The following is a 27,760-nucleotide window of genomic DNA, read 5'->3' on the forward strand; positions in this document are numbered from 1 at the left end:
CAGGTAAGTGGGAGAGGATTGCCCTGCTCTTTCACTTTTATTGCCGAGTTTCCCACCCTGGTGCTTCCTATGCCTTGAGACAGCTGGTCCATCTGTCCTTGAAACAGCAGTTATTGTTTGGATACCAGAAGACACCCCCACTCTCAGCCCCCTGCTGGTGTGTTTGTTTAGAATTGTAAATACTTCTTGTTGGGACACAGGAGCTGAGAGCCTGATCTTGAGAGTTTCTTTAAGGCCTCTGAGACCAGGATTCTAAAGGAAGATGATTCTTAAGGTCCTGTCCAACTCCCAAATTCCTGTGATTCGATGACATCAAGACTGTGAATAATCAGGCAGGCACCGAGCCAGGACTGACTGCTGCTTCCACAGCGAACTTCCTCCCCTGCCTTATAAACACAGTCCCGCCCGGTTTGGCTCCCGCACAGCTCTGTCCACTGGGCATCCTCCACCACGGAGAAATCCACCCACCCAGTCCACTGACCCCACCCACTGCCCTGAACCTTAAAGGAGGCTGGAGCTGTTCATCGAGATTGGAGCTGAGATCCCGCAAGAGCCCAGAGCCAAAAAAGAAGGCCCGTGAAAGAGAAAAGTCGCAAGAAGTGTCCGTAAGTTGAACTGCTGTGCCCAGCTCCTCCTCTTCTGTCTCTCTGAAGTCTTTCAGGCAAACTGAGCCAGTGAAGGCATGCTTCATTGAAGGGGCTGACTTCTAATTCAGGCATAAAGAGAATCACTCCAAAGGGAAATCTTCTTTCTGCATCTGCAATTGCAGAAAGGCTGGAGTGATTTGGAGGGAGGTGCGGGGTCACAGGAAGGGAGAGAATAGGCAAGATACATTTCTTGCAGAAATGTCTGCACAGTAAAGGAGAAAATGGAAAGAATTACATAGAAATTCTTAGAATAGACAATGAGCCGACCACATGAGTAATGGGCAGTAAAAGTAAAATCAGCTGCAGTAAAATCAGGACATGTGGCTGGGAGAGCCGGGAGGGCTGGGGAATGTCCAGAAGTGTTGTCTGTCTGGCTGCCTCCCTCCCTCAAGGAGCCCATGAAGAAACTGAGGTTGGGTTGCAGCAGACTCCTGAGCATGATTTTTAGGTGAGAAGTGCTGGGAAAGAGAAGCAGGTGACTTCTAGGGATCTCTGAAGTTTTCACTTGGGAGTTAGGGTAGAAAAAAATGCCTTTGATCTCCTCTCTCCCATCACCCCGCTATAATCTCCACCAGTTTTGTCCCCCAGCTTTTTTCCAAGTATGCATTAATCAAATGTGCAGTCCTCTTAAAGGACCTTTCAATTACAGAGGGGGAAAATAACAATATTTTTTATTCCTAACACTCTCTTCGAAAGCATAGTAAGTCTCTTTAGGTTCTTCCTATTATTATCTTTATTTTCTTAACCTCAAAGCTGAGGGAGGGAGGGTGGGAAGGAGGGAAGTGGGAAGATATGCTGAGCTCCCAAGTAACTAAGGGCAAACTCAAACACAAAGAAGTGTCGTAGCAATGACTTATTTGGTGGCCAATATGGAATAATATAGAGATCTCCTGCAGTTGATTGATGACAGGAGGCAGTGGGGTGGTGGGATATGTGTGTGCAATCCTGTGAAGAAATCCTGCAAATACGACTCTAAGTGGAATTTCCTGAAAGGTGACTTCCTAGCAATTCTGTGTGGGGGCAGGAAGGCTCAAACTGGGATCTAAACCCTGGCTTGTCCAGAATCAATATATGCTGACAGGCAGGAGTGCGGGGTACATTCCTCCTGCCAGGATGAAGGAGTCAGACTGCGGGCACCAGCGGGGGCGCGGTAAATATTGAAACATAAATAGCTCCATCCTACCCATCAATTTATTCTGCCTAAAATGTTCTCAGAGACGCCAGCCTTGAGTCTCTGAGTCTTGTCAGGATCAATGATAGCTTCCAGACTTCCCAGAACCATCTCAATTTATTTTGTGATGCCACCTATCATATTCTCCCAGTGTCTGCACTGTTCTCTGCTGTTTCATCAAGGGCCCAGGAGAGTTCATCAGCCAGGGAGGAGCTTAGGAATAGCAATGACCCTGCAGTTCATCTGAAAGCTTATTAAGACAGGGCTCTGGCCTTTGTTTTCCCAGGGCCTAAAGAGTTGACAAGCAGAGCTGGAAAACCAGTGAATTTCCCACTCTTAGAATAGGCAACCCAGGCACACTTTTATACTTTAATTTGAAGTGACCATAGCCATCTATCAATTTGGGGGGTGAGTGAGTAGGAGGATCACAGCACAACTGGGACAGTTTCCTGTTCAGAGGAGGCCTGTTATTCATCTGCCAACAGGAATTTTTTCAGTCATGGGGTTTTATAGCAGCTTACAGAGGTCTTGGCTGGATTCATCAATTTGGAAGGACTAATGCTAGTTTTAGGACTTCTAAAGCTTCTAGAGTGTGTGTAGGTTATTTTCATTTTGACAGCTGAGGTAACAACCTGGGTCATAGGCAAGGGTAGCAGACTTAACTCCATTCAAAATACAAAATCAGCATGCTTTTCTGGAATACTGAGTATCTGGTAGTGAGGAAGATTTTGAGTCTTTTGTGAAATTATTCAGTTGTCATTTGATTATTTGGCACTGCACATCTTCAGTCTTAGAATAAAATTTTTCTGGGAGTGATTTTCAGCTCTGTTTTGATAAGATGATTAAGATAGGCAATGAGGTACTGGAATATTCTGTTCATTCCATCTTTGGAACATTTGTTTTGTATATTCAGGAGAAAAGTTCTGTCCACAGTTTCAGACTATAAGCCTCAGCCTAATCAAGCAGCTCACAAAACTCATGTAGCAGGTCTCAAACAAAACCTGGTGTTTTAGTCAGCTTTTTGCTTCTGTGACTAAAAGACCTGACAAAAACAATTTTAAGCAGGAAAAGTTTATCTGAGAGCTAATGGTTTCATGGATCTCAATCCATAGACAGCCAGCATCCCTCTGGGCTCAGGTGAGGCTGAACACCATGGCGAAGAGTGTAGTGGAGGAAAGAGGCTCACTTGATGATCATAAAGCAGAGTGAGAGACTAAGCTCAGCTCACCAAATATATACCTCAAATATATACCTAATGACCCACCTCTTCCAGCCACATCCTACCCTTCAGTTACTACTCAGTTAATCCCTGATAGGGATTAATTCACTGATTGGGTTAAGGCTCTCATAACCCAATAATTTCACCTCTGAATGTTCTTATATTGTTTGACATATGAGCTTTGGGGGTATATCTCACATCCAAACCATAACACTCCTCCCCTGGCCCCCCAAAACTCATGACCAACTCACTATGCAAAATACATTTATTCCATTTCCAAGAGTCCTCTTAGTCTCAACAGTTCAAGATTGCCCAGAATTTCAAGTCTAAAGTCTCCTCTGAGACTCAGGGCAAGCTCACATGTAAGCTCTTGTAAAAATCAAAAGCGATTTACAAGTGTTCAATATATAGAGGTACAGAGTAAACATTTCCATTCAGAAAAATAGAGACCAAAGCAAGACTGAAATCCAGCTGGGCAAACAAGTCCTGAAGCTCTATGTCCAGCATCTGGAGCACATGGCATGATGTTCTCTTCAAAGGGCCTGGGTAGCTCTGCCTCTCCTTGTTGGTGGCAGTGCAAGTGGCCTTTCTGTTAACTTGTCTCAGCTTTCCTGCAGCTTTCCTCGGCAGACCATGGTACTGGCATTTCTTAATCTTGGGGTTTTCCACTGTAGCTTCAGCTTCCCCCTCACATATATATTCATTGCCCTCTTAGGGGCTTCCCACAGGGATCCTTCCCGAGGGCACTTTGCTTGGCTCCCAGACCTTCCTTTGAAATCTTGGTGGAAGCCTTCATGACTTTATTACTCCAGCATCCTGCAATCCTGCAAAATCAGCACCATGTGGTTGACACCAAGTCTATCACCATCTTGAGCAGTAACCAAGTCTCCAGGGACCCTGGCTGCAGGAGCCTCTGAGTGCCTGGGTAGCTAGGGCCCCTTGTACAAGAAGTGTGCCCACTGGTCTCTTCTCAAAGGAAGTTTTATTTTCACTCCCTTGATCCTGAAATGGGTATGGTCTTGTCAACTCCTTGAGATGCCTTCAAGCCATCTTTCTTTTTGTCTCTGGGCAAAGTCTTCAGTGTTTCTTTTGTGGCAATTGAATCTTCCTTAGCCCTCATTTTACTCCCACCCTTCAAGTCCAAGTTTTTCAGATCTTTCTGCTCTGCTTTCTGTGCCTAATTATAACAATAAAATTGTCTAAAAGCCACCAGCAATATCCAGGCCACTGCCTGAATGCCATATTGCTAGAAATTTCTTCTACCAGATTAAATCCCTGTGGGCACACTTAAGAGAGGGCAATGAGTATATATGTGAGGGGGAAGCTGAAGCTACAGTGGAAAACCCCAAGATTAAGAAATGCTAGTACCATGGAACATCTGCCATTGCTTTTAAAATTAGCCTCACAGAAGGTCTCAGGACGTGGGCAAAATGCAGACAATTTCACAGCCAGACCATAACACAAATGGCCTCTAGTCCAATTTCCAATAAAATCCTCCTTCTCTGAACTCTCTTGAACCCTGACTTCATTGTCCACTGTCCTGCTGACATTCTGGACTTCTGAGCTCCCATCAGAATTACCCATTAATCTCCATTTACAACAATCTAAAGCATTCCCAGTTTGTACTACTAAGTATCTCAAAATTCCTCCCACCAATTCTAAAATGTTTAAAAGCTTATGAACCACATGGGCAGGTTAGTCACAGCAATGAACCCCCTTCTTGGTAACAATTTCTGTTTTAGTTAGCCTTTTCACTGCTGTAACTAAAAGACCTGATAAAGACAATTTTAAGCAGGAAAAGTTTATCTGAGGGTTAATGGTTTCAGAGGTCTCAGTCCATAGACAGCCAGCTCCATCCCTCTGGGCTCAGGTGAGGCTAAACACCATGGCAGAAGAGTGTGGTAGAGGGAAGAGGCTCACAAAATGATCAGAAAGCAGAGAAACTAAGCTCAGATCACCAAATATATACCCCCAAAGGCACACCTTCAATGACCTACCTCTTCCAGCCATACTGTACCCACCTTCAGTTACTACTCAGTTAATTCCTGATAGGGATTAATTCACTGATTGGTTAAGGCTCTCATAACCCAATCATTTCACCTCTGAATATTCTTGCATTGTTTCACACATGAGCTTTGGGGGACACCTCTCATCCAAACCTGGTAAGAGTGAGGAGGACTTAGATTTATAGAAAATCAGCTCTAGGGGGAGTTTAAAGATAATCCACCCTGATCCAACCCCAATCAAGCCACATGGTCTTCTGATACCAGTTCCTACCTGAGAAACAGACTTCAGTAGAAGGATACAGAAGGAAAAATAAACTCAATTTTTGATTACCCCAAATAGCTCCAGGGTCGGAAGGGAAAATGAAACCAGTGCTGGGCACACAGCATGAATTTCACAAACATATCTGAAGGGACAGCTCAGGAGAACTCTGGTTCTGATCATGATTGCCCAGGAAATGCTAGCCTGCTGCACACCTCCTGCATGGTTGGAGCTCTATAGACATTTGATAGTGAATATATATTGTGAGTAAATCATCACCTGTGAATGCCAGGAAAGTGGAATCTTATCTGAGCTAGGGCTTGAGGTCTCAGTGTATGGTGAGGGGTCCCATAGGCACTGGGTAGATGGGACCCTGGGAGGTTCTTAGGCCCCTTTGTTCCAGCTCTTTAATAAGCAGTTTGATGTCAGCTGGGTTTCATGAAGGCTGAGGACAGAGGGCTGAATGAGGAAGCTGAGTCCAGTAACCCAGTACACATAATCTAAAAGAAAGTCTACCTGTCAACTGCATCTCCTCTGGCTACTCACATTGTATTATGCTCACAGCAAAGAGAAACTTGTTTTATTCTGCCTGGTTGTAGCAAGAGCCAGTCTATATCACAAGGGCTGTAAAGAGAAAGAAGGGTGTGTGTGTGTGTATGTGTGTGTGTGTGTGTGTTTCTGGGAAGCTCCAATGTCCTCATTTTTCCTCACAAAATACACCTGGCTTTCAGACATCCATACCCTCTACATCAGGCAGGAATTATCAATAGAGACACCTGATATCCCATATGTCTCAGTTGCTAATTTTGACTTCCTTCAAAAGTCCACAGAGTTCCTGGCATGTGTGATGTAAATGGGCTTGGGAAAGACAAATAAAAAAAAAAACCAGATTAAAAATAGGATGTAAGACACCACCCTGTCTGTATTCAGGAAATAATGGTTCCCATTCAAACCTTTCTGTGACCATAAAAACAAAGCATGAAATTTTTTTTCAATTATACAGAATTCAATTATAGATTATCAAGAGGTGTCCAGATGAGCTAGGAAACAGAATTTGCTATTAACACTTGAACACATTGAGGACCCCTAGAGCTTGGTATCTCTTCTACGTCTCTAGTTTCAAGCAGTTGTTCCAGGAAGACCCTGTTGATATTGGTGCTCCTATTGCTGAAGGGAGTATAGCTCATGATATTAAATACAGCTAACACGTGTGCACAAGGCATTGTGCAGGGCCTTTACCTGCTGCTTCTCTAGTTATCAGAATAATTAAGCAAAATGAAAAATGAGGAGCCTATTGGAAAGACCCAGGAAACAGGCTCAGAGGACCTGTAAATGGTAGTTGGAGTTCCAGGTTGAAAGTCTAGAGTCCTTCTCCATACCTGATGACATGCTGCTCTAATATCAACTTTGAACTCGTTAAGAATGTCACAAGATGGCAGTATAACTTAGCAGGAGAGCATTTGCCTAGCATGATCAAGATCCTGTGTTCAAATCCCTAGCACCACCAAAAATAAAAAAGAAAGAAAAAAAATTTACAAGTGAGAGTGGGAGGAGTGTGGCTCAGTGGTAAACAACATGGTTAGCATCCAAAAAACCCTGAGTTTGAATCCTAGCACCAAAAAGAAAGACTGTCACAAGCGAGTGTCATGTGACAAGTGAAAAGTGTCAGGTTTGGGCTAGAGAAACTCAGTATCCTGGGTTTGAAAGTCGATGCCACCTCTTACAAGGCTTGTCATCTTAGGGTAAGTCCCTTATGCTTTCTTTGAAGTTCAGTTATCTTATTGGTAGAAATAAGTTAGAATTGCCTTAAGTGATTTAGTAGATATAAAGGAGTTTTGTAAACTCAAATATCTGCTAAGCATTAATCCACACATATTTCTCAAACACTCTAATTAGTTTCACAATTAGTTTCACAAAATGCCAGTAAAATTTGGATAAATTGGTATAATGATACAATGAAAGCTTCTGGTCATTATTTCCTGATTCAAGTCTGATAAAATACGGAGATAGATGGAAGAACCACATTACTGCATCTCTAATTACTGTGTAGTGCCGTTTGCTTTAAGAAGCAGAAGGAACCTGAGAAAGCACCTTCATCGCTTACTTAACAACACATTCTTTTTGCTTATCATTGAATTTCAGGGTTTGTTTAGATTCGGGGGTTAATATTTTATTGCACTAATTGAGTTAGCTCTTGCCAGTTGAACTGTGTCTTTATTACTTTTTTTTTTTTTTTAATATGTGTGGTGCTGGGGATTGAACCCAGGCCCTTGTGCATGCAGGGCAAGCACTCTATAAGCTGAGCTATATCCCCGGCCCACGAGAAAGTATTGCTTTTGCTTTTATCATGGGAAGAGGCAAGGAGAGACATCTCTTTTCCTAGACCCACAACTTATACTTTCTTAGCTCCTGCAAATAACCATATTACTTGGCTGAGGGTAAAGGTGGAGGAGATGACACTCAAAGTAATGAGTATAGATTTTTCTGAGGTTAATTTCATGTAGCTTAGGCATAGGACATACCTATATTTTGAAGATGCTTTGGAGAGAATTCTTCCCTGATGGGTTGGGGTGGGAGATGCCAGGAGAGAATTCTGCTCTACTCATCCCATTACAATTTATCAAATTGTATTAAAAAGCAGACTCCTCTTCTCCTGTCTTATAAAAGACTTCTTGTTCAAGAAGAGAGAAAAATGAACATTTGGCCTACGGAAAATTACCTATTTGAAAAGTTAAGAATTGATTATATGATGGTAGTTTCTAAAAATAGTTTATGTTCTGAGAGCATGGCCTCTAAAGTGAACAGGACTTGTAGAGGTAGAATTAGAACTGCCAGGCTAAAGGCCCCTGTCCTTTAGATAAGCTGTTGTGGGAAACTTCTACCATTTCTGAGGCCTAGTTCTTCCTCGCAGCCTCTCACCACACCTCTCGTCTTTTGCTATTCCAATGAGTTCTGACCATTTCTTTTCTAATTTGTTGGCACCTGTTCTGGGCTAGCGGTTGGAGTGGGTAAAGAGTGTATGTTGTTTCAAAACCAGGAATCATTTTAGGGCTTTGGTATTCTTCAAGACTGACTCCCTCTCTCTCAGATTTCCAGAGAAAACTTTTGCAAGGCAATAATAAGATAAGGCCCTCCTTTACCAACGAAAAAATAGACTAAATATTGTACATGTTGCAAAACTTGATAGCAGTATCCACTCATTTTTATGTTCCCTAGCTATTTACATCCTCCTTTAGCTTGCTCACATTTCTGCCTTCTCTTGATGGCAAGAGTACAAACTAGAAATCCTCCAGTTCAATATCATCTCAGGAAATTGCAATGTTTCCACTTAGACTTTGACTGACTGGTTGACTGCTGTTGTATAGTTCCTTTATTGCAAATCATTTTCCTATATAATTGCAGACAGCAGATTGAGTGTTTAAATAAAAGTACTTATACCCATTTATAAGACTTTCATTATTTACACAGCATGTGAACACTCACTTTCAATACAATGTAGAAACCACAGCTCTGGAGGAAGACGTAGAGCTACCAGCTTGCTTGGTTTTATATTGCTAGGAGCACATTTTATGTTTCAAATTATAAAAGCTTCTTGGAGGGGCAGGACATTGACTTTAGTTAATGTTCAGTAATGTTCAATAATTTCTACCTTGTGTGAGTGAGTCTATCAGTTCCTTTCCTGAAAAATTTTTATGAAGGAAGATGAAGAAATAGGAGGAAAATAGAGGGGAGACAGGCAATGCAAAGTCACTGAGGACAACACTTGGCCTACTTCTTCTCAGGTCCCTCTGTTATCTAACTGCCATTTGGCGGTGAGTAAGCTATGCCATTAACATAGACCAAACATGTGTGTGCCTTTCCATAATGTCAGAATTTATTGAATAAAAATAAATTCGAGGATACACCACTTTCATCGATGGCAGTTCTTCGAATACTTGTGGGTCACCTGATAGTCATAGGCTGAGCAAATATAAGTTCTTTTATTCCAATCTTAATTTCTAATATCTACAACACTCATGTCACATATCACACTTGACACAAAAATGTTTGTGTGTGTGTGTGTGTGTTATAGAAGGGTTAAGAAAGGGTTAAGGCAGCCACAGGAGTTCACCAGTTAATAATTGATTGATTCTGGATTGGCCAAAGTCATTGAAATATATGGAGAGGACATCATACCCTGATCAAGTTACTCCATAAACCTGAGTTGCTCTATTTTGTAACAGTAGTTTCTTAATTTCTAGTATCTACAACACTCCTGTCACATATCACACTTGACACAAAAATGTGTGTGTGTGTGTGTGTGTGTGTGTTATAGAAAGGTTAAGAAAAGATTCAGGCAGCCACAGGAGTTCACCATGTGCTTCTGATTAATTTGATAAGTCCACAGAAGTGATTTTTATTAGTATAAAAGAGAGCAAAGACAGAGAGCAGATAGAAAGCGGAGACACTACAGGTGGTCAGATAAGATCAAGAACCAGTTGAAGGGAACAGAACTGTCAAAGACCAGGAACTTATTCTAGGCCAAGGTCCAGACAGTCAGTAGTTTCAGAGTGTCAGCTTGGAGTGAGCCATGGGTACACGATCATCAAGGGCATGAGAAACTGTACTCTGCTGAAGCCTTAGGCCAGAAATTCTAGTTTGTCACTGTGGTGATTTTCCTGGGCAAGCCTGGTGATCAGGAGTGACAAGGATGCGGTCAGGGTGCCACTGTGTCCAGTGTTCTTTCTTTTATGAGTCTTGAGTGAGGGGTAGCATCATTTGGTGGTCTGGTGTGTTCCATAAGCTCATGAGCCTGGTTTTCCCAATGAGTTTGATAACACCAATGCATCCATGTGCTTCTGATTAATTTGATAAGTCCACAGAAGTGATTTTATTAGTATGGTTAATTGATTTCTCAATTTGTGCTTTATAGTTGTGCCTGGCAGATAGTGGCTGTTTACTTGTACAAAGAAGGTATACAGTCATTCCACCTCAGCACTTAAACTCAAAATGGAGTAACTTATGAAAAACTACTGTTACAAAATAGAGTAACTCAGGTTTATGGAGTAACTCTGATCAGGGCAAGATGTCCTCTCCATATATTTCAATGACTTTGGCCAATCCAGAATCAATCAATTATTAACTAGTGCCCATTAATCGTTATTCTGCCATGTTACTACTGCACAAATGAATATGTTTCCGGCATTTCTCAAAATGGTACCCATCTTTGGACCTGGGAAACAGAACCTCTCCCAGGAGAATTAGCTTCTAGCCAGCTTTCCTGTCCCTGATTACCAGACCATCATTCCCTTTCCCCTAGAGTGGTCATCATTTGCAAGTTACTCCAAGGGTCAAGTGAACAGTCACTGTTGCTGCAGCCAAGAGGATGGCATACAGCTTCCAGGCAGGAAGGTCAGAGTTGCTCTGGAGACACACATGCATGTGGGAAGCAGACAAGGCCAGTTGAATGCAGATGTGCCTGCTCACACATCAGTGAAATCCAGGCTGTGGTCTATTTGCTGCACCATGTGGCCCACATTTTCTAATTTACAGAGTGTTAACTTGCTTAACTCCTCCCACTAGAGAGGATGCCTCTTGCAAATGTGTAAAAATCAACTTTGTGTGTAGGTTAGGCCTGCTGGGTCTGGGGCTTTGCAACCTTGGAGACCACGGGCCTTACAGCCATTCTACCACTCCTCTTATGCAGTACTCAGGGATTCCAGATTGACTAAAGTCAGGCATCCTCCTGGTTGACCAGTCTGCCTTCCTCCTTCCCTCTCTTTTTCTCCTTTCCTCCTTTCCTGCAGTTCTTCTTCCTGTTACCTACTTGCTTGCTTTTTTTCCTTTTAAGTTCATTAATAATACTGGGAAACTTAAATACAGCGAAAGGAAAAGAACCAGAAAAAAATAACAATTTTCTTTGAATTTGTAAAACGAGTTTCTGAAAGACTTCTTAGACTTCTTCATCTTGCACCCTGGCCTCCCTAGCACTACTTGTGAATCTCCCTTTGGTGGGAGCAGAGTCATAGTCTGGCCTGGCCTAACCTGTTCCCATGGGTGCTGAGTAAGTCCACATTTCTGGTGTTCACTTTGTTCTTTGTTCAGGCACTGCCCCTCAGATCTCTACACCCACATCTGCACCAAAGGAGAAATAAGGACACATTTTTCTTCCCTCTCTCCTTTCTTCCTAGTCTTCAGACTGCACTTTTTTTCTGATGGCAGGATGACTAATTCCTTTGTCATCTTCTTATTCCATACAGCCCATCCAGCTGCTCTGATTGCCTCTGTGTAGTGTGAGGGAGCTGCTGTGTTGCTAATATGAGACATCTACACTGGGCCTGAGGCCAAGGAAGGCCAAAAGCAGCCCAAGAAGATAAGAAACCAGACTAATTTTCCCAAGAGCACAAGACACAAACATTCTCCTGTCCCCTTATGTTGATTCTCTAGTTGTTAAAGGGCTTAACATGATACAGCTGTTGGAGTCTTCCCACCCAGCCAGGTCATGCTTCTCCTCCCTACTTGGTATTCCCACCCACCCCCACTTGTCCAAGAAGAGAGCAGATCCCTTAAGGAAGGGCAGGGAGTGCAAATATGTTGTTACTCCACTTTTGGTTTTGTAAGTGTTCAACATCTAGAATTGGGTTCCATTTAGAAGGATCTTAAATTCTTGAAATAAAATAGTACCTTGGTTGGCAGGGAAAATAAATAGATAGATAGATAGATAGTCAGCCAATCCCCAAGGCTTAGTTGAATGAGTGAATTGAAATGGCTGATTAGTTTGATCTGCAAGATATGGAAAAGAGGTTTCTTCTATTGGTGGTTCATTTACTCAGTCATCTAATTCTGGACTTCATTTAGGATTCTTTAAAAAGTTCTGAGTGTGCAGAGCTCTCCCTATCCTCTAGGCTATAAAAGATAGGACAACCCATAGAGGACCATCAGGAAGAAAGAAGGGGAATCAGTTTAGGAAGATCTGTTTTCCAAAGCCTATAAGTATGGGATAAAAATTAAGAAACAAAATTTAAGTGAAATTTTGGGAAAAGATTGAGAAAGTGGAAATTCAAGGAAAAGAAAAGCTGAGAAAGATAATCTTGAAAAATTCAAGATTTCACCCTGCACTCCGTTTAGGATGGCCTCAACTGCATGGTTCCTTTCCTCTGGAACTGTCTGAAACCAATGGATTAGTAGCTCAGCTGAGCCCTCTGAATAAGAAAAGGGCCTCCAGAGTGTTCAGTCTCCCTAGCCTAGAAGGAGGCTTTGCGTGTGCCAAAGGAGAACAAAGGCCCAGAGAGAGCCCTTCTGTTCCCTCACATCGGGGAATGGGCAGAGGAGGGGAAGCCAGAGACGAGCTGTATTCCTTGGGAGCCTACATTTTCTCATTGGAACCACTGTTGCTCAGCTCCTCCTGCCAGGATTTCTCACCCTCTCCAGCAGCTCTGTGCTCCCTCCTCTGCCTGTCCCCAGCAGCCCAGGGAGAATCAGTCAGGCGTGAAGAGACTCCCACCTTACCCTCCCTTTCTATTTTCATCCTGACCCTGTAGGGAACTTGTGGCCATGTGAGGAGGCTGGATGGCACTTTCAGAGAGGAGTTCTTTTCAAAGAAAGAAAGAGCCAGAGCCACAGCCAGGCAAAATGTAAATCCCAGAAGGCTCTGAATTAATAGACCTTGGGGTCCTGAGGAAGGGGGGAAGGGTGGGAAGAAAAGTTGTTGTGACTGAAGGGAAATGAGTCAGGAGAACAGAGGTCGGTTTTAATTCTTGTGGACAAAGGAGAGGGCTTGCCAGACCACAAAATAACACCCCGACCAACTAACCTACTTTCAGTCACTAAGGGAAAGAAAGATCAGTGGGGAAAGGCAAATGGAAACTGGGAATTGGGGGTTCAGGAAGATCTGAGTCTAATGACCATAAACCAGATGCCTCTTCTATTTTTGCAAATCTGCATTTTGCCAGATATGTCATAGTCTATAAAAAAGGAGACAGACATTCCAATGGAACAGTGGGGCATAGAGGGAGCCTTCTTTTTGTAGAGCTAGACCATGGAACATGGAAGCAGCTCTGTCCATTTTAAGTGTAAGAACAGAGACAATCTGAGATGGGTAGACTGGCTCTGAGATGTGTCAGCAATAAAATCCCTACATATTCCTCTGGAAAAATCAGAGAGGAGGGCTGGGGATATAGCTGAATTGTTAGTGCTTTCCCATCATTGTTTAAGACCCTGAGTTTAATCCCTAGCACGGAAAAAAAAAAAACAGAGAGAACATTACTGTGGCTTCATTTAGTCAACCCCAAGTCAGGAATTCCCCTCTAGGAAACCAAATAGGGCACTATAGTCTCCTGGAGTCCACTGGCTACCAAGAAGTGCCAGAGATAGTTTTGCCCTTCAACCCTTGGAAATCTCTGGGCAAGATCATCTTCCAGCCACTGAAGTGTCTATCAAAGATGAATGGAAATAATGAAATATAGTATATCCAACAATGGAACATCATTTGACCTTAAAAAGAGAGAAAATTCTGACAGATGCTACGATATGGATAAACCTTTGTGATGTGTGTGATGTAGTCAGATTCAGAGAGAGAGAGAGAGAGAGAGAGTGTGTGTTAGTGTGTGTGTGTGTGTGTGTGTGTGTAATCATCTTCCAGACATTTGTCCATGGGAGCTGTAGCTCGAGGAAGAATCCAGCTATAATACTCAGGTTCTTGAACTTTACTGTACTTTGCCCTCCTATATCACATGCTTAAAGATCTTTTTCCTCTTCTTTCAGAATTTATGGGACACTCTGAAGAAATGATGAATACAATGAAAAAAGGGCTTCTGTGTGTACTGCTGCTTTGTGAAGTAGTCTTCACTTTGCCCCGCCAGGTGAGTGTCCAATCCATCTTGGCATGTCCCTCCTGGAGGCTGCTATACTTGCAGATGCTCCTCAGTACAATCAAGAGTCTGTATCCTCCCAAGGATCCCAGGGGTGAAAAAAATGCCCAAGAATAGGAATAGGAAGAATAGGAAGGCTAAGGGACAAAATGTCAGTAAAGCCACGGACATGCATGTGCCCTTTCTTTCTGGATCAGATACTTGGGATTTAAGTCTCTGAGTAGAACGTAGGCATTTATTCCAACTTGAGCCAACAGTTCTTAATTTTGCTCCTCAGCCTCTGCCTACCTTCTTTGGAGTTACATTAAGGAATGTGTTTGAATTAATCCACAAAGTATTTATAGAAGACAACACAAGTTTTTTGAGCCATAGAATCAGGTAAATTGCCCTTATGCTGCTCATTACCTGATCAGGATGGAAGCTAAACACACACTCTTTGAAAATGATTGGCAACAAAGAATAACAGTAATACTCTGCAGCAGGATCTCAAAGAACAGAGTGCCCCAGACAGCTACTTGGAGGACACAGGGAGCTATGACTCCACTGTTCAGTATTGTAACCACTAACTACATGGAGCTATTTATATTTAAAATTAAAATTAAATGAGATTGAAAATTCAGTTTATGAATCATGCTAGCCACATTTCAAGCTCTCCGGGGCTACAAGGGATCAGTGGCTACCATTTTGGACCACAAAAATAGGAAACATTTCCATTGTACATAAAGTTCTTTTGTCTAGTATAAAAGGAGAGGAAGAATTAGACAAGGCAGCCAGAAATGGATATTCCACCTGGGCCAGTTACCCGAGGGAGAGCTTCTGAGTAGATGGCTTCTAATTGGCAGACTCATGTGTGGTCATCTCCCAGCTTGTTCTGATCTTTACCTACTCATGGTCTCTTTGCAGGAAATCTACACCCGATTCAGAAGAGGAGCCAGATCCTACAGAGGTGAGAAGGAGCTGAGATGGAAGAGGGTCAGTGGAGATAGGAGGCAGGGTCAGGGCTTAGGGTAGTAGGACATTAGGGTACCTTAGACTTGCTGGGAGATTCACTTCTACCCATGACCTGCTTACTATGCTAAGGTGAATTTTTCAGGGGGATTCTAAAAGATGCTGCTAATTCACCCTTCACCCAATCTGCTAATGCCAGCCAGACAGGTTCTGAGAGGAACAGAGTCAGGATGTCAGGGGATCACAAAGCTGGTGAGAGCCTACCAGTTCAAATTCCTTGTTATACAGATAAGAGAACAGAGCCCTGGAGAGACTGAGTTTCTTGCCTAAGGCCACCCAAATGCTAACAGCAGAACAAGGACAGCCATTCTGTCCAGGTCCTCTGGGGTCTCTCCTGGGCTGTGAACCTTCCAGAGTCCACTCAGCACCTTTGTTAGCATCTCTGTGTTTCCGTTTCTTCCTGTGAATCAGATCAGACTAATAACCTGGGCTATTTCACAGAGGTAGTGAGGAAAGAATTTTTTTCATAAGTCCATGTCTAGAGTTGACTCTAGAAAGCAGAGAAACACTTCCATCAGGATTTCGAAAAAGAATAAAAAATGCTAACAGCCTCTTGTCTTTGATTTGAAGAACTCTAGGCCCCACTTCAGATTGAGATCTACCAACCTAGAGCCCTCATCTTTCCTCCTTCATGACCTGTTTTTTTTCAATACTCCATTTTAAAGTGGAAGTCTCCTCAGACCAAATCACACTTAACTCTTAATAATTTTGTTGTTGGATAGCAAAGCATTTCCTACAAGGATATTCTAGCCTTGACAGAATTTTGAAAGAAGCAAGAACATTATCTTCAGTGAGCATATGTTACTTCTTTAATTAACTAAAAATACAATAGGGATTTTGTTGCTTTTTTGTCTTTGTGGTGCTGGGGATGAAACTCGGTGCCTTGCACATGCTAGGCAAGTGTTCTACAACTGAGCTATAGCCTCAGCCCCGTGTTTTCTTTTTATTTTTTAAAGTTGGCATTCTGGTTTGAAAACAGAAAAAGATGAAAAGAAAACATTAGTGGGAGTACTTCAACTATTTTAATTATATCAAAAATACTAATGGAGCCAGGTGTGATGGAGTACACACATAATCCCAGCTACTCAAGAGGCTGATGCAGGAGGATCGCAAGCTTGAACGAGCCTAGGAAACTTAGTGAGACCCTGTCTTAAAATAAAATAAAAAGGGTTGGGAGTGTAGCTCATTGTTAGAGCTGCTTGTCTAGCCTAGCATGCTTGAGACCCTTGGTTCAATCCCCAGAACCACACAGAAAGGAAGGTAGGGAGGGAGGGAAAAATTCATGGAAACAGCACTTTCCTGCGCAGCCTAAAATGCCAATTTTCTTTGTATTGGTCCAAAAGTGCATCATTTTCTGTGTGGTAGTACTCATATAGATCAAAAACGGTAGGCAATTATACAATATATTTTTTTGGTGAATTAAAATGAAAAATTGAATATTACTTAATAAGTATATTTTGATAGATAAATTATTTCAAAAAAGGACTTATCAGAGGAAAAACAATAACAGGAATGTTATCTTTAGTGACAAAATATTAGGTATTTGTATTTGTTTTCCACTTGTATTCCTAAGGAATTTACAATAGATTATAGTCATCCCTCTGAGGGGCATTGATTTGTCCAAGTACCTCTCACAAGATACCAAAATCTACACATGCTCAAATACCTTATATAAAAATGACATATTTGCATAGAACCTATGAATGTCTTTAAATATATACTTAAATAATCTCAGGATTCCCTATTATATGTAATAAAGCATTAATTATATATTCCATAACATTAATGTAAATACTTGTTATACAGTATTATTTAGGAAATAACAAGAAAGATCTGTACATGTTCAATACAGATACCAGCTTTGTAGGCCTAACTATATTTTCAACCCACAGTGAGTGAATCAGTGAATGTAGAACCAGCAGTTATAGTGGGCTGATATTTCTCAGTAGGTCCACAGATACATCTTTTGTTGTTTTGTTTTGTTTTATTTGAATCTTATTCTAAGAAGCCAGCCTGTCTTTTCTTATAGTGATGTGCAGGGATGAAAAAACACAGATGATTTACCAGCAACATGAGTCATGGCTGCGCCCCATGCTCAGAAGCAACCGAGTGGAATACTGCTGGTGCAATAGCGGCAGGCCACAGTGCCACTCGGTGCCCATCAAAAGTAAGTATGGACTTCATGTTGAGGCTTCAATTCAGAGGTTCAATCTCATGGGCCCAAACCCTGTCTTTCATGGTTCCCAGCATGTTCAAATCTTCAAAAGGAGATTTTAGGCATGTTCTGTGTTAGGAAAAGTAAAGATACACAACAAAAAGGAGCTACACTATGTAGCAAATGCCTTCACTTACTGATCCTTAGTTTCCTCATATGTAAATTGGGAGAATACCAATATATACTTACTTTATGGTTGTGGGGTTTAGATTTTGCAAACCATGTAGAACAGCAGCTGGCATATAGGAACACTCTTGAATTTTTAATTCATGTTTTTCTTGAAGCTGAGGTAATTAGGGGTTTCCTTGTTTACGCTTGACAGGTTGCAGTGAGCCGAGGTGCTTCAATGGGGGGACATGTTGGCAGGCTATATATTTCTCAGATTTTGTCTGCCAGTGCCCTGAAGGATTTGCTGGGAAACGCTGTGAAATAGGTGAGTGTGTGTGTGTGTGTAAAAGAGAGAGGCACAAAAATCCCAGTTCCCAAATCAACCAGGAAAGGCAGGAAAGGAAAGGAAATGTGTGGTGGAAGGATGAAGGTAGAATCCAGTATCAGCTGAGGGTGGCTGAGGAAACCAAAGTGTTGGGTCCAATGGGCAGAGCCTTGAGTGTGAATCTGAGTCCAGCTCAGCCATCATCTGCTGGGTTACCTAGCTTCCAGCTTACTCTGGAAATTCCAGCAGTGGCCTGCCCCAGTGATGAAAGTGACTGCAGAAACCCATGTGAGAGTCCTTTGAACAAAGGGAGATTCACATGTGAAAGGTCACATATCCTGCTCTCAATCAGATACCAGTGCCACATGCTTCAAGGATCAGGGCATCACCTACAGGGGCACATGGAGCACTGTGGAAAGCGGAGCTGAATGTGTCAACTGGAACAGCAGTGTGTTGGCCCTGAAGTCCTACAATGGGCGGAGACCAGATGCCATCAAGCTGGGCCTTGGGAATCACAACTACTGCAGGTGAGGTGGCCATCTTCCTCAGTAGGTTCTTCTTTGGTGAAAAGCACTATGGTTGGGGAAAAGAACCTGCTAGGCCCTAGTACTATCTATACAGAAATAGAAATAAATTGACTTTAGGGAATTGGCTCACAGCTCTGTGGGGCTAGTGAGTCTGAAATCTATAGGCAACTCATCAGGCTGGAACCTTAAGAGTTGATGTTGTAGTCTTCTCATATTTTGTTCTTGAGGCATTCAACAGATTGGATGAGGCCCACCCACAACATCTAGGATAAGGTACTTAAGATCAAGTGATTGCAAGTGCTAATGACATACCTTTGCAGCAATGCCCGGATTAATATTTGATTAAATACCTGGGGACTTTAACCTAGCCATGTTGACACATTAAGACCAACAATTATTACCCACCCCTTGTCAACTCGGCAACCACATGCATTTCCTTAAACTATACTTAATTTCCAAATAAAAACAATATTATTAAGTCATGTTTCTGCCTAACATAATACAACTATCCAGTATTCAACTATGCAAAAAATGCACTCACCCTTTCCCCAGAAGAGTATGCCAAGTCCTTGGGTATGAGAGGAAAGTCTTTACTTTTAACCTTCCCTGGTCCTCCCTGGATGATTTTTCAGGAATCCCGACCGAGACGCAAAGCCCTGGTGCTATGTCTTTAAGGCAGGGAAGTACACCTCAGAGTTCTGCAGCACACCAGCCTGCTCCAAGGGTAAGTGACAGTCACCACACCTTCTGAGTGTCACTAGGGGAGAAACATCTGAAAGCATAGGGCTGATAGTCCCACAACTGAGGAGAGAAAAGAGTGGGTTGGGAGTTAGTGATGGCCACAGAGGGAAGAGTACTGCCCAGACATTGCCTCCAGCTGTTTGACTATAAGTGGACTCCTTCTCCCCTCTGACCATCAGTCTCCCCATCTACAGAGGAAAGAATGGAGATGAATCAGTAGTTTCTAGTCCTTTTTGAGTGAATAGAAATTCTCCCTTTTTGAATTCATGGTCTCTCTTTCTCAAAACTTTTAATATAAAATAACTCCCCAGAGAGGAAAAAAAGCTGTTACAAAAAGGCACTATGAATTCAGTGGTGTTTTCAAAAATAATTATATTAGTAACCACAATAGTATGAAAGATACTTTTAAAGTTCTAAATATATACATGGAAAAACAATGAGCATTTGGTTCACAGGTCTACAGGTAATGCTAGTTTACCTGTGAATGTGAAAACTCCTTTTACAATAATTCTGAAGTTATCCTCTCTATCCCAAGGATTTTGTCTAAATTAATATTCACAAATATAAATGATCTTACAGATGCCTTCTAATTACAGTATTTATAAGAAGAGGTATACTTCATCAGTTTTAAATGGGGAGAAAAGAGGGTAGGGTGGGGCAAATTGATGAAAATAGGTAGCACTCTTGGGCTCCTATGTTCTCTTCTAAGCCCAGCAAAGCCCTCAGAGAATTGGTGGACAAAGTAGAACCTAACATCACAACCCCCTGTTGAAGCACATTGGTTCAATGCAACCCTCAAGGAGAAACAAGGAAATCCCTAATTACTTCAAAGCAGCTCTAAGAATAATCACCACTAAGGGAATACTCTTTTTCACTAAACCTGAACAGACCCTCAGAATCAGCTTCCACTTAGCAATCTAGGGGATCACATCCAGTTGATGAAAGTGGTACATGAGATGAAATCTGTGTTAGTCAGTTCCATATAACTATAACAAATACCTGAGAAACTCAACTTATAAAGAAAAAGGTCCTTTTGGCTCACAGTTTGAGAGATTTCAGACCATGATCTATTGGCCCTGTTGCTTTGGGCCTGTCATGACACATGGTGGGAGCATGTGGAGGAACAAGACTGCTCACTGCATGGCCAGGAAGTGAAAGAGAAAGAGACTGGGTTCTCCCAATTCCCTTTGAGGTCATGCCCTCAATGACCTGAAGACCTCCCACCAGGCCCCACCTCTTAAGGATTTCACCACTTCCAACAGTGTCATGCTGCAGATCAAGCTTTTAACATATGGGCCCTTAGGAGACATTCCCAGTCCAAACTACAGTGAAACCCACTTGCCATTTCTATGTAAAAGGCCTTAAAGAAAAAATGAAAAGTTGGAGATACCACACTCTTCTCCATGCTAGACTAGTCCTCACCTCCACTTCAAACCCCAATTTGCCTGCCTCACCATTTAATTGGTTTTGTTTCAGCTTGGGATTTTTTTTTGTTGTTGTTCCAGGAAAAAATGAGGACTGCTACTTTGGAAAAGGGTTAGCATACCGTGGCACCCAAAGCCTCACCACATCTGGTGCCTCCTGCCTTCCATGGAATTCCATGATCCTGATAGGCAAGAGTTATACAGCATGGAAGACCAACTCCCAGGCTCTTGGCCTGGGAAGACATAATTATTGCCGGTAAGTAGATCAGAACCCAAGGGATTCCGGTTTTGGCAGAGAAGAGTCAAGAGTGTGGGATGGGAGAAGAATTAATGCCGAAAGTTATATGAAAGATCCAAAGTGTGGGAAGGAACTCTGGATATGATCTAGTCCAACCTATTCATTTGATAGAACAACGCTTATTTCTGAAACTCAAGTATAACAGTTTTCCAACCCAAAACCCAAGTTAGCGGTCCTGTCCCCTCACCTAATTTAAGCCTCATTCATTCCGTTCTCAATGCACTCTTATTATAATACTTTTGTAAGAGTTTCTTCTCAAAACATCTCCCAGTTCCTTCCAACATCCCTGTGAGATTAGAATATTATATTACTGAGAGTAAAAAAATTAAAGGGAAAATTTTCCACTATCATTGGGCCTGCCACTTCGGCAAGTTGAACTTGAAATCTTCCTTTCCAGCTCAGTGTTTTTACCACTGATTTACCTCTTTCCACTCTTATGTGGCCTTTGATATAATTGAAAAATGTGACTTAAAACCTTAAACTCCCTTATCATTCAGAAATCCAGATGGAGATGCCAAGCCCTGGTGCCATGTGCTGAAGGATCGCAAGTTGACGTGGGAATACTGTGACATGCCCCAGTGCTGTAAGGGCTGGACCTCTACTACCTGCCTTTGCCTACTCTCACTTCCCCACTATTTCCTTTGCTTCCCTGTGTGTCCTCACAGCTGCTGGTTCAGACTTCTAGAAGGGCTAGGCCTTGGTGGGTAGGAGGCTTCTGTAACTGAAGCAATGGTCTTGGCAGGTGTGCACTTCCCATGCATGGGGGTGATGGGGAGGAACCAAAAGAAAGCAAAGACCACTCTGGTTTCTCTTAGAATTCTAATTTTTCTCTCTGGATGCCTCTATTAATAGTGGTGTTGATAGTAGTGGTGAGTATAAGGAAGAAGAGGGGAGCTCACGTTTGTGACTCCTCAGAAAGTAAGGTGCTTCCATTGTGCTCTCCCAACAGTGGTGTTGGGAGAGTCTTCCTCTTAGATGGAGTCTTCCTCTTCCCATTTACTGAGGAGGAAACACTCTCTCAGAAGTCCTATGGCCTGCCCTAATTCCCTGGGCTCCCAGTAGTAAAAATAGGCCTCGCTCCCATGTCCTCTGACTCTAAGGCTTATACTGTGAACTCTGCCACGTTACCCACAGAACCTATTTAACATGGGGAAACTGCATTAATGATAAGGGATGAGAGGCAGAGAAAATTCAAATTGGCACATGTTGCTAAGAAAATAAAACTTTATTTTGGAAATTGTCTGAGAATAGATTATAACTCGGCTCCTGTGAATACCCAGTTGTACCAGAATGTTCTTCAAGTAATATAGAGTCTAATTAGGAAGGTAAGACATAAACTCTCAGTTAACTCATGACCAAGGGCATTTATGGTGGGTCCTCTGTTAGCCACAGAGCCTTGTCAGTTGGGGTGTTGACTAAAGCTCTGAGAGGTCAGCTTTCACTTACCTTGAAGAATGGCTATGGTTGAGTAAAGGAAAGAAATGGGTAGACAGTCCTCAGAAGGAAACTTACAATACATTGCTTCTTAAGCCAGGACATGGATACAATTAGAAGGAATGAAGCATAGCAGAAACATCCCCAGTTTTGGAGTCAAACAGATATGGGTTCTAATCTGGATACCATTGTGAACTTGGGCCAAAATTTTTCAGCCTCCCTGAAACTTAGGAAGGGATAAGGATAGTGTACACATAATATTTAGCATGTTGGTAATGCACTCAACAGAGGAAAGTTGTGGTTCTTATCAGTGTGGGAAAAATTACATCACCCTCGACCCACCTTTCAAAGAGCAGTCAGCCTATAGCAGTCAGAGATCCAAGAGAAGAAACCTAGATGGGTGCTCCCGGGCCTTGCCCCAGCACCTCAGGTCTGATCTCCCTTCTCTCTCCTTTCTTCTCCCAGCCACCTGTGGCCTGAGACAGTACAAGCAGCCTCAGTTTCGCATTAAAGGAGGACTCTTCGCAGACATCACCTCTCATCCTTGGCAGGCTGCCATATTTGCCAAGAACAGGAGGTCACCAGGAGAGAGGTTTTTGTGTGGGGGAGTGCTGATCAGTTCCTGCTGGGTCCTGTCTGCTGCTCACTGCTTCCTGGAGAGGTAGGGGCTTAGAAAACCAATAGATTTTTCTACTAAGGTCTTAAAACCAGAATCAATGGAATAAATTTTAAAGTAAAAAATAGCATTCTAAAGCTGTTTTTCCATTAGGTTTCCTCCCCACCACCTTAAGGTGGTCTTGGGCAGAACATACCGGGTGGTCCCTGGTGAAGAGGAACAGAAATTTGAAGTAGAAAAATACATCGTCCATAAGGAATTTGATGATGACACTTATGACAATGATATTGGTAAGATGTTATTATTCTCTGCTACAGTTGACAGTCTGGAACACACAGCATACCCCCATACATGTACACCCACACAAATATGTTTACACACACATACACACACACTTCCTCCTTCCTAAGCCTAGCTCCCTCCTGCTAGTTCCTCCCCTAAAACTGGAAGCGGCTCTCCTTCACACAGGTCTTATTCTCTCCCTTTCAGCATTGTTGCAGCTGAAATCAGACTCATTACAGTGTGCCCAGGACAGCAACTCTGTCCGCACTGTCTGCCTTCCTGACGCCAACCTGCAGCTGGCTGACTGGACGGAATGTGAACTGTCTGGCTATGGCAAGCACGAGGCATGTAAGTGGAAGGAAGTCTCGGCCCCATCCTGTCTGTCTGCAGGACAGCAGGGGATGTGGTAGTTGAGCAGATGGAGGAAAAAGTGGTCAGTAAAGCAGTAGGGTCTAGCCCCAGTTCTGGTACTGCTGCTGACTATATGTGAGAGAGGCCCCTGCCTCCCTGACTGGTGAGACCCATCATCTGATTTCCCTACTTCACAGGGTCACTGTACACGTGAGGGAAAGTCTGAATAGTGCAAATACTTTGAAGAACATAAGATTCTAAGAAGGTGCTATGTAGGAAGTCAATGAAGGAGGTAGGTTCTCAGATGCTGGAGTTGTGGAGGCCTGATTTAAAAATCTCAGATCTACATCTTGCTTAGCTTTAGGACCTTTGAGTCTTAGTTTTCCATTAACGTAGCAAATACTTGGAATAAGTCAACTTAAAAAGAGGAATGGTTTCTCTTGACTCACAATTTCAGAGGTTTTAGTCTATAGTCATGTGGCACATTGCCTATGGTAAGTAGCACTGTGTGGTGGGACTCACAGCAGAGGCAGCTGCTTGCCTCACGGTGGCCAGGAAACAAAAGGAAAGGAGAAGCTGGGTTCCCAATATCCCCTTCTAGGTCTTGCGCCCAATGGCCTAACTTCCTCCACTAGGCCCTACCTCTTAAACGTTTTACCTCCCAACAGCACCACTGGCTGAGGACCAAGCCATGGGCCTTCTGGTGATAATCAAGATCTAATCTATAGCACTGGACATAATTTTTTGTTTTATTTTGAGATGGGGTCTTACCAAATTGTCCAACCTGGCCTTGAACTCACAATAATCTTCCCTCAACCTCCCAGGTAGCTGGGATTACAGGCTTGTGCTACCATGTCTGGCTACTCCAAATCTGTTTCCTCATGTTAAAGTGGACCTAGATCTAATTCTCTAGTTGGATTAAAAATATTAAATATTATTCAAGTTAATCTTGATGGTTCTCAACTGGAGTGATTCTGCCACCCAGGAAACATTTTGCAATGTTTGGAGTCATTTCAAGGTCTCAAGCTGAAGGTTGATATTGACAGTGAGTAGAAAGAGAGATGCTACTAAACATCCGTAGCGCACAGGACAGTTCTCTCAGCAGATCTCATTCAAAATGTTAGTAGGGTCACTATCAAGAAATCCTAGATCAAACCCTATAAAACTGCTGCTTTTGTAAGTCAAAATCATAAAATGTTAGTGATATTATAGAATTTAACCTAACATGTATTAATACTTGAGAGATGTTAATTATTGGAAAATTTGGCTTTCTCCTTCCAAAAGGCTTACAAATAAGTTTTCCTAGAATTACAAGACATTTCCTCCCTCTCTTTCAGCTTCTCCTTTCTATTCTGAACGGCTGAAGGAGGCTCATGTCAGATTGTACCCATCCAGCCGCTGTACATCACAATATATGTTTAATAAAACTGTCACAAACAACATGCTGTGTGCTGGAGATACTCGCAGTGGAGGGAACCAAGCAAACCTGCATGATGCTTGCCAGGTAAATATGAATATTGCTCCATTCTTGAGGCCCACCCAAGGACAAAAATGCTCCTTGGCCAACAAATTCTTAACTAAGGGGAAAAGTTATAGCCAGAATGGAGTGGTTTCATCTCTGTGAGGCCCTACGGATTCTAGATAGGGGCCTCCAGGAATAAAGCAATTGGAGAAAGATCAAAGTTACCTAAACTTAAGAAATCGAAAACTGTAGGAAATTTCCCCACGTTTTCACAGGAAACTCCACCTGGTACAGGATTTCCTGTAAGCCAAGGCAATTAATTGACTATTGAAGTGATGGGTAAAGCAACATAAGTAAGAAATCCTTAATTTCTATAGGTGCTAGAGAACCAGAATCTATTTTGTAGAAGGGCCAGGAGGAAAGGAAATAGGATGAATTGTGAGAAAGGAGTTTTAAAAACTCATATTCAGCCCTAATATCCTAGAATACAGGCTAATTTAGGTTCTGTGTTAGAATCCCTATCAGAATATTTATATTTCATGATTAACAAGATACTGGGGCATGGGGGACAGACAAACTGCTGGTATTAAGACTAAAATATAGCCAAGGAATTGTTATTGCTCAGACATTTCAGTTGTCTACAGTATACCAGGCTCTCCATTAGGGGATGGAAGTTAGGACACCAAGAAGTCAAATGAGGCTCTTGTGTTGAAGACTTTGCAGACATTGTTCTTATAATCAAAAGCAGTTCCCCGGGCCTGGTTTCTTGAGCATTTGGTCTCTTTCTGAATGGTTTCTTCAGAAAGCTCATATGTACCACCTAGTCACAGTCAAAACAAGGGTGTATACAAAGTGAAACTATGATCTATCTATATGCTTAAAGTTATGCTTAAAAAACATTATTTTGATCCAATATGACAATAATTAGTACTGAGTTTTACTAAATGCCATATTGTTCTCAGCTGCTTTTTATGTATCCTCCCAATCAATTTCCATAACAACCTCATGAGATAACTATTCTCTATTTTATAGTTAAGAAAACTAAAGGGGCTGGCGTTGTGGCTCAGTAGTAGAGTGCTTGCCTAGCATGCGTGAGGCACTGGGTTCAATCCCCAGCACCACATAAAAATAAAAACAAATAAAATAAAGGTATTGTGTCCATCTACATTAAAAAGTTAAAAAGAAAAAAAAACAACAACAACTACTAAAGGACAGTTATCCTGAATCTACAAAGCTAGTAAGTGGTTGAGTTCAAACCAGGTGTTTTTGGAGGCCTGAAATGGCTAAGCAATAATCTTTGTCTGTCTGTGTCTGTATGTTTGTGTGTGTGGTGTGGTGCTGGGGATAGAGGCCAGGCCTCCTTGACAAGTGCTCCACCACCGAGTTACCATAATCCTGAGCAATTGTATCAATTCACTTTATCAGAATAGATACAACCTAATCATCTAGAGGATCAAGAAAATTGAGATAATTTGCCCTCTCTGAACTAAGTACTTTAAAGAATATATCATAATACTATAGTAATTCTAATTTTTTCCCAGAAATTGTGCCACATTTGCAAACCTGTTCTGTCTTTTGCAGGGTGACTCAGGAGGCCCTTTGGTGTGTGTAAAGGACAAACGCATGACTTTGGTTGGCATCATCAGTTGGGGTCTTGGTTGTGGGCAGAAGGATGTTCCAGGTATATACACCAAGGTCACGAATTACCTAGACTGGATTCAAGAAAATATGCGACCATGACCAAGAAAACTCAGCTCCTTAAAATCAAAGGAGATCCTGACTTCTTCCTCTTCAGAAGACATACTGTCAAGTCCATGTGCTTCTCCATGCCGATTTCTCCATGAGCCACCACATGGTAGCAGGGGAGAAGAATCAGTAGGAGAGGACAAAGTGTTTTAGTTGGGTACTTTACATTTTGGACATTTTACAGGAGTTAAAGGCTGATTTCAGAATGTATTCTGTCAGATAAGAAGACAGCTAAATAAATGCCAACCCCTCCTGGAATTCTACTGTCTAGAGCAGAAGAAACGTAGAACGAAAGTCCAGACTCCTAATCACTGGTTGTGAGAAAATCTGGAAATGGGAACACAAAGATAAAAGTATGTCTCAATAACAAACAATAACTAGATCCTGAAAGAGAAAAGTATTGCATTAGAAAAAGAATGTGTATTTATAGTCACAAGAGCCCAACAGGGCCTCCAAATAAGGGATGGGCTGGCTGGACAGATCATTTTTCCCAAAACCATCCCTTAAATCAAGTATTCTTCTTCTGCCTTTCCACTCCACTTGGAAAATATTCCTTTTGTGTATAGTGTAAATCTTTTTTCTTTATAAACTTTTTAGTTAACTGAGAGATTATATCAATTTCATAATAGATGAGCTAGGATTTAGACTATTTATATCAATCCACTGTAATTTTCATGTTCTGTTGCCATAACCCTGTATTATACTGTCTTTTAAATAATAAATTCAGATATATTTTTCACATTTTTCTCCAGAGTAGAATGGTTTTGTTACATATGCAGTATTCCATAGCTTACTCAGTTATTCATAATTCACATTTTTTTGAATCATTTGAAATATTTCCTTTCATTCATTCAACATAAACAGAATACCCAGTGCCCACAAATAAATATGCTAGGTGCTGTGGACAGTAAAAGGGGGAAGAAAGGACAGCTTGATATGACAGGAACAGAAGATATTTAGAAATAAGGTAGAATGGAGATGGGCCATAGAAGGGCAGAAACTTTTATTGTAATTCAGCTGCAGGAGGGATTAGGGAATCTGAAGGAAAAAAAAATTAGGGAGGGTTTTCTTA

The 27,760-nt window shown here is 42.0% G+C and overlaps 1 protein-coding gene across 1 annotated transcript; it reads left to right on the plus strand.

Moving 5' to 3' along the window:
• The first annotated feature begins 447 nt into the window (after nucleotides 1-447).
• Nucleotides 448-27,427, plus strand: Plat (plasminogen activator, tissue type). The gene is made up of 14 exons (XM_076852471.1): nucleotides 448-605; nucleotides 14,045-14,142; nucleotides 15,055-15,097; nucleotides 17,189-17,326; nucleotides 17,697-17,807; nucleotides 18,160-18,334; nucleotides 18,967-19,058; nucleotides 20,581-20,755; nucleotides 21,295-21,380; nucleotides 22,697-22,892; nucleotides 23,001-23,137; nucleotides 23,337-23,477; nucleotides 24,818-24,984; nucleotides 26,524-27,427. The coding sequence occupies exons 2-14, from the start codon at nucleotides 14,050-14,052 to the stop codon at nucleotides 26,680-26,682; spliced, it is 1,713 nt and encodes a 570-aa protein (XP_076708586.1). The 5' UTR covers nucleotides 448-605; nucleotides 14,045-14,049; the 3' UTR covers nucleotides 26,683-27,427.
• Nucleotides 27,428-27,760: the final 333 nt, after the last annotated feature.

This window comes from Callospermophilus lateralis, chromosome 4 (genome assembly GCF_048772815.1).
Source record: "Callospermophilus lateralis isolate mCalLat2 chromosome 4, mCalLat2.hap1, whole genome shotgun sequence".
Taxonomy (NCBI): Eukaryota; Metazoa; Chordata; class Mammalia; order Rodentia; family Sciuridae; genus Callospermophilus; species Callospermophilus lateralis.

Coding starts and splice junctions, on each gene's coding strand:
- Plat (XM_076852471.1), top strand. CDS start 14,050: ATGGGACACTCTGAAGAAATGATGAATACAATGAAAAAAGGGCTTCTG. Junction 21,381..22,696: donor CTGTGACATGCCCCAGTGCT/GTAAGGGCTGGA, acceptor TTCTTCTCCCAG/CCACCTGTGGCCTGAGACAG. Junction 22,893..23,000: donor GCTCACTGCTTCCTGGAGAG/GTAGGGGCTTAG, acceptor TTTTTCCATTAG/GTTTCCTCCCCACCACCTTA.